Source organism: Alligator sinensis, unplaced genomic scaffold (genome assembly GCF_000455745.1).
Source record: "Alligator sinensis unplaced genomic scaffold, ASM45574v1 scaffold1302_1, whole genome shotgun sequence".
NCBI classification, from domain to species: domain Eukaryota; kingdom Metazoa; phylum Chordata; order Crocodylia; family Alligatoridae; genus Alligator; species Alligator sinensis.
In genome coordinates this window covers 197,279-203,427 of record NW_005842612.1, presented here as the reverse complement: position 1 = coordinate 203,427, position 6,149 = coordinate 197,279, and the positions used below count along the sequence as shown (strand labels likewise).

The 6,149-nt window shown below is 66.6% G+C and overlaps 1 protein-coding gene across 1 annotated transcript in view; it reads right to left on the bottom strand.

The window, feature by feature from the left end:
* SPTBN2 (spectrin beta, non-erythrocytic 2) overlaps nucleotides 1-6,149 on the bottom strand; it is a 22,346-nt gene that overhangs the window by 10,592 nt on the left and 5,605 nt on the right. Inside the window, 11 exon segments of the mRNA XM_025214926.1 lie at nucleotides 1-318; nucleotides 797-950; nucleotides 1,839-2,141; nucleotides 2,617-2,775; nucleotides 2,948-3,065; nucleotides 3,464-3,651; nucleotides 3,757-3,869; nucleotides 4,293-4,408; nucleotides 4,480-4,664; nucleotides 4,828-5,001; nucleotides 5,628-5,779. The exon segment at nucleotides 1-318 is cut by the window's left edge and continues 3 nt beyond it. Of these exon segments, the coding sequence (XP_025070711.1) occupies nucleotides 1-318; nucleotides 797-950; nucleotides 1,839-2,141; nucleotides 2,617-2,775; nucleotides 2,948-3,065; nucleotides 3,464-3,651; nucleotides 3,757-3,869; nucleotides 4,293-4,408; nucleotides 4,480-4,664; nucleotides 4,828-5,001; nucleotides 5,628-5,779 (1,980 nt within the window).

Sequence of the window (6,149 nt, the reverse complement as noted above, 5' to 3'; positions counted from 1 at the left end):
GCACCAGCTCGTGCCCCTGGGCCAGCGCCTGCTGCAGGGGCCCGTGGCGCCCGCTCATCTCGTCCCGGAAGGCGTGGTGCTTGCTGATGAGGCGCAGGGCGCCCGTCAGGGCCCGGGCAGCGTCCGGTGCGGCCAGCAGCTGCGCCTGCTCCCGCATCCAGGCCTCCTCCTCCCCCATGTCCCAGAAGAACTTCCAGAGGCGCCGCGACTCCTCCAGCTTGGCCCGCCGCGCCCCTGCCAGCCGCACCAGCTCCTCGTAGCCCCGCTCCAGCGTGGACACCCTCTCCTGCACCAGCTGTGGCTCACATGGCTTGTAGCCTGCCCAGGGAGGGGGGTCATTAGCCAGGTGCAGCCTGCAGGGGCACTCTCTTGCCCACCCCCCTGGGCATGCAACCCTGCTCCAAGCTCCTGCTGCCCCTCTTGAGCAGGGCAGGGCAGGGACTGGGGCTGGGAGGCAGGCGAGTCCAGGCCATGGGTGGGTGCAACGGGGGACCTAGTAGGTAGGGGAGCCAGCGTGGCAGAGGTGGAGGCGTGGGGCCAGATGGTGGCCAGGGCTGGGCTGTGGGAGGTTGAGCCTCAGGGCTCCAGGCGTGGCAGGACCTTGTGGGGCTGGGCCCTGGGGCTCCAGGCATGGCAGGACCTTGCGGGGCTGGGCCCCAGGGCTCCTGGTGTGGCCAGGGCTTAGCAGGGCGCTGGGCCGTGGGGCTCCAGGCATAGCAGGACGATGGCAGGGACTAAGCCACGAGGCACCAGGGGAGGCAGGCCCATGGCAGGGCTGGTCTGTGGGGGGCGTTACCTTCCCCGGGGGTGGCGAAGCGCTGGGCGGCAGTGCTGATGGCCCGCACGCGCTCGGCCTGCACAGCGATGTCAGCCTCCACCAGCGCGTGGATCTGCAGCAGGTCGTCCACGCCGTGCAGGTGTTTCCCGAAGTCCTGCGACTGCAGCCGGCCCTGCGCACGGGGGGGATACAGAGTCACAGGGCAGCCCTATGCCTCTCTGCCACCCTCGTGCCCTGCCCTGAGGCTCCATGTGGCACCAGGGCTTGGCCCATGGCATCCACACCCCCCGCGCAGCCCCGGGACACGAGAACATAAGCACTGCGATTGACTGGGTCAGACCCTAGGTCCGTCTTGCCCAGTCTCCAGTGTCACGTGGTGGCAGAGAGCGGAGGCTGGAAGGGAGAGGGACTGAGACCGAGACTGAGCAGGGTTTTCCCCTCTGTTCCTCTCACTTGCAGCCTCCAGCATTTAAAGTCTAGGAAGTTTCCTACAAGAATGTGTCCAATGCCTCGGTGAATCTGGCTAAAGTCTCAGCTTCCCCCCGACCCCGTGACCCCGAGTTCACGCTTTAATCTCACACTGGGTGAGAAAAGGCTTCCTGGTGCTCAACTGACTGCCTCCTAGTTTCATGCGGTGAGCCCTGGTTCTTGTCTGGTGAGAGACAGGCAATAATAAATCCCTATCGACTTTCTCGTGGCCAGTAACACGTTGTAAACCCTTGTCTTGCCCTCAAGCATCTCTTCTAAACCTTGTTGGTCTCTCCTTCTAGAGAAGCCCCTCCAGACCACGAATCAGCCTTGTTCCTCTTCTCTGGTTCTTCCCCATCCTTTTGGAGGGGCAGGGACCAGAACTGGGTGCAGTATTCGTGGTATGGACACACCAGGAGTTAAAAAAGGGGCATCAGGCCCCCTCTTCATCACCCCGAACGCTGCGGTTGCCTTTTTGATGGCTGCTGAGACGATGACGCTTGTAGCGAATGGTCTGCAGTAACTCCCGCGTCTCGTCCCCGTGTGGAAACAGCTCATGCAGAGCCCACGCCACGGGCCCCGCCAGTGGTACCTTCATCTCCTCCATCCAGTCCATGAGGTAGGCAAGGTCCTGCAGCATCTTCTGGAGATCGAGGGTGAGCAGCAGGCGCTCGCGCCGGGCGGCCACCAGCTCGCGCAGGTAGTCCCACAGCCGGGCCACGTTGTCACGCCGGGCCAGCACGCGCTTGAGGTCATGGTAACCCTCAGCCTCCAGCTCGGCCGCCACGGCGCTGACGGCCTGTACCCGCTCGCTGTAGGCCACAATGTCCGTCTCGATGGCCTCATGCTTCCGCACGGCTGCCTCCACCGCCGAGATGTCCAGCCCAAAGTTGTCCTGGAGGGGGAAGGAGGGAGGCGTCAGGCAGGTGGGATGGGTCACGGGCATGGTGCCAGGGGGTGGCACAGGGAAGTGCAGCCAGGACACCTGGGTTCTCTGCCCAGTTCAGAGTGGGTTACGCAGGAGGAGCTGGGAGCCCGGACACCTGCATCCTCTCCAGATCCGGGAAGGGAGCCCGGCTTGGGTGGTGGGAGCAGAGAGGTCTGGGACTCTGGATGGCTTGCTTTGGGAGGGGAGTGGGGTCTGGAGGGCAGGAGCCAGAGGTCCTAGGGTCTTTCCAGCCCTGGAAAGGGTGTAGGGTCTGCGGGGTGAGAGCAGGAAGAGCTCGGAGCCAGGACACCTCCAGCTCTGGGAGGGGAGTGGGGCTGGGGGTTAGAGCGGGGGGCTCTCCCGGATCTGGGCCCAGGCCGGCAGTGGGGGAAGGGCCCGGAGGGCAGGACCCGAGGCCCCGGCACGGCTCCCGGCAGCTCACCTGGGACACGAGGCGCTGGTTCTCGCTCAGCCAGGTCTCGCGCATGGCCGCCTTGCGGTCGAACCGCGCCGCCAGCTGCTCCAGCTTCTCTTGCCGGATCAGCTCGTTCCGCAGAGCCAGCTCCCGCTCGTGCTCTGCCTTCTCCAAGCGCTCCCAGGCCTGGGGGCAGGGAGGGACATGGGCACCGCGGGGCAGCAACAGCCGAGGGCCCACCCAGCCCTGGGGTTTGAACAAAGCCTTTGCCCGGTGCTGGGCTGCGGCTAGCTCCGGGGTGGCATCGGGGCTGGGGATACAGGGCCCCCACCCGGTGCTGGCCGTGCGCGCCCCGCACCTTGTTGATGTCAGAGATGAGCTTGCCCTCCCGCGGCGTGTAGGCCTTCTGGTTGTTGGCTCGCATCTTGCTCTGGATGGTGAAAAGCAGCACCTCCAGGTTCCCCTTCTCCGTGAACCTGCCAGATGGGACCGGGGGGCGGTCAGGCGGCGCCTAGAGGCAGCTGCTACCCTCCAGACCTGGCACCACCTCCTCTGAGCCCCATGCTGGCTGGGACACCCCAGACCCTCCCAAGGTGGATAGGAGGAGCCTTCTTTGAGCCTGCCTGGCTTGGGCCTGGATCGGGGCCTCTTGGAGAGGAATGGCCCCTGCCCTGCCCCCAGCGTCTAGGGCTGGCAGGCAGAGATCCCCAGGGGTGGTGCCAGCCATGTAGGCACGGGGCCCAGCTCAAAGCACCCTTCCCAGGGCGAGGGAGGGAGCAACCGGCCTGGCTGGTCTAGCGGCACAACACCCACGGCCGCTCCGTTCCCAGGCGGGATACTCCCACGATGCGGGGGGCCGGGGGTGGGCACGCACTTGGGGGGCTTCTCAACGGTGCGGTAGGTGTTGAAGGCCTGCAGCTGGTTCTGGACGCCGGCCAGGGAGTTGGCCAGCTGCCGGTCGTTCAGCGTCAGGATGGTCTGCTCGATCCACTGCAGCAGGTCGGACGCCAGCGTCTCGTACTTCTCGATCAGCTTGTCGGCCTCGATGGCCGAGTCCAGCACCTGCCACGGGGGGAACACAGGTCAGGCGCCGCACCGGCCCCGTCCTCGAGCCAGGGCTTGGGGCTCATCCCCCAAACGGCCCCGTCCCCCTGTGCCCTGCGGTACCTTCCCGATGCGCTTGCCCTCCACAGCCAAGGCCTTCATCTTGGAGAAGTAGTGGTAGTAGGTGGCCACGTAGGTGATGATGGACTTCTCATCCGGCTGGTCCACGTTGACATCTGCGGGGGGCAGGGGATGGGGCGGGGGAAAGAGGCCTGTGCGTCAGAGAAATGTCCCTGCCCCTCCCCACAACGCCCCCGGCCTTTCCCTGCTCTGGACCCCGGGTCACGGACAACCCACGTCTGCACGCGTGTCGGCGGGACGGGAGCAGAGGGCCTGGGTCTTCCCAAGCATGCCTTGCACTGTGGGCAAACCAGGCCCGTGGCCCTTTGCTCGTGGTAAATCTGGAGGGGTGGGCATAGGGGGCCTGGGTTTTCCCAGCATACATTGTACTACAGGCAAAGCAGACCCACGATCTTTTGCTCATGGTAATTTTTCTGGTGGGGGGGGAGACCTGGATTTTCCCAGAATGCACTGTGCCTGGCCAGTACCCCAGTGGGAGAGCCCAGCCGGCCCCCCGGCCCTCCCCGGATGGCACCCACCTTCAGGGTCCAGCAGCTTGGTGAGCCCCAGCTCACGCTCAGCCACGTTGAAGGCATTCTGCAGGTTGTAATGCGCATTGCACTTGCGCAGCGTCTCGATGTCGATGAGGTCCGGCCTGCGTGGGGGGCAGGGGGTCACCAAGACAGCGGGCATCTCCCCCCCGCGGGGCCGTGAGGAAAGGGGCACCTCTGCCCGCTGCTCCAGATGTTGCCCCCAGGTCAGGCCAACCCCTGCCTCCCCCCACCCCCAGACCGGGCCATGCCCCTGGCCCCAGCCTACCCCGCCGTCTTCATCTGGCACCACAGCAGCAGGGCATCCTTGGCTGACTTCTTCTCCTTGTTGTCCTCCGTCTCCACGCTGATGTCTTGGATCTGGGGGAGGCATTGCGGGTGCGGGCGGGTGTCAGAGACCAGCTCAGGCCAGGCTGGGGGCTCCGGTGCCCCCCTGCCCCCGGCAGGACACACCCCGGGAGCAGCCCAGCGCAGGGCAGGGGTGGGGGAGGCAGGGAAGCGGGGGTCTGGGGGGTTTAGGCACCTGGAAGCGGAGGATGATGGTCCAAATGAGGCCGAGCGTGAGGCGGTGGTTGCCGTCCACGATGTCGTGGGAGCCCATGTTCTCCAGGTGCACCTTCTGCTCCTTGAGGAACTGCAGCGCCTTGTCCACGTTCTCCAGGCAGTGGATGCGCATCCGGCCCTTGGTGGGCTTGGGCTGGAGGGGGGCGGGGGGCATGAGACGGCGGCACTCCAGGCTGCAGCTGGGACCCCCACACCGGCCCCTCCGAATACCCCCGACCCAGCCCTGTCTCCCTCCAGCCCCACTCCCACCCAGGACAAAGGACCCACAGCTGCCCTGAACCAGGAGCCTGGATGCCCGGGCTCTATTCCTGGTATCTTCTTGCCCACCCACAGTTTCCTCCTCTCCCAGCTCTTGTCCATCCAGACCAGGGGACAACTTAGGTGAGAGGGACAGGGCAGGAGCGGCTCCGGCAGACGCTGCCAGGCAGCTCCAGCTCCCGGCCTGCCAGGAACCAAAGGAACCGGTCCCACCCCACCCTGCGCACCTGGGGCAGGTGCCCCACCTTGGGGACAGGGCCCTCAGGCTGGGCTGGTGGCTTAGGGCAGTGGCTGGGAGCCCAGACACCTGGGCTGTCTTGTCTGGGAGGGGAGTGGGGGCTGGCGAGGGAGCACGGACGCTTGGGTCCTATTCAGGCAGAGGGGGCGGGTGGGTCAGGACAGGGAGACCGGACACCTGGGCTCTATTTCGGCAGAGGGGGTCGGGCAGGTGCCAGGACACCTGGGCTCCCTAGTGGGGGGGGGCACAAGGCCTTTCCTCACCAGCTGCTCTCCCGAAAGCACCTCCAGCAGACGGATGAGCATGCGGCCATCGCGCAGGTCGCTGTACAGGTCCCCGATGCGGCAGGTCACGCGCGCCAGGTGCGAGTTCACCCACTTGGTGAAGGTTTTCTTCTGCACGGCCTCACGCTCGTCTGCAAGGGCAAGGGCAAGGGCAAGGGCAAGGGCATGGGCATGGCCGGACGCCCCGCTCAGGCACAGGCCCGCAGGGACCCCCCCATTCCCGCAGCGTGGTGCCCCTGGGACCGGGGCTGGCCTGGGTGGAGCACCCCCTGCTGGCTGCCCCTGGGAAAGCCCTGCAGGGTCCCTGGGGCGTCCTGTCTGGAGCTGCCCATCCCACGGGGCCTGCAAGGCATCCGGGGGCCCCGCCCTGGTCCCCCGCCCCGTGAGTCACGCTGCTCCCTGGCTGTGGGCCGGCTCCCAGGGTGCCCGCCTGCCCGCCTGCGGCCCCGTCTGGGCAGGTGGGGCTGGCAGGAGCGCGGGGCGGCGAGGTAGGGTGTGGTC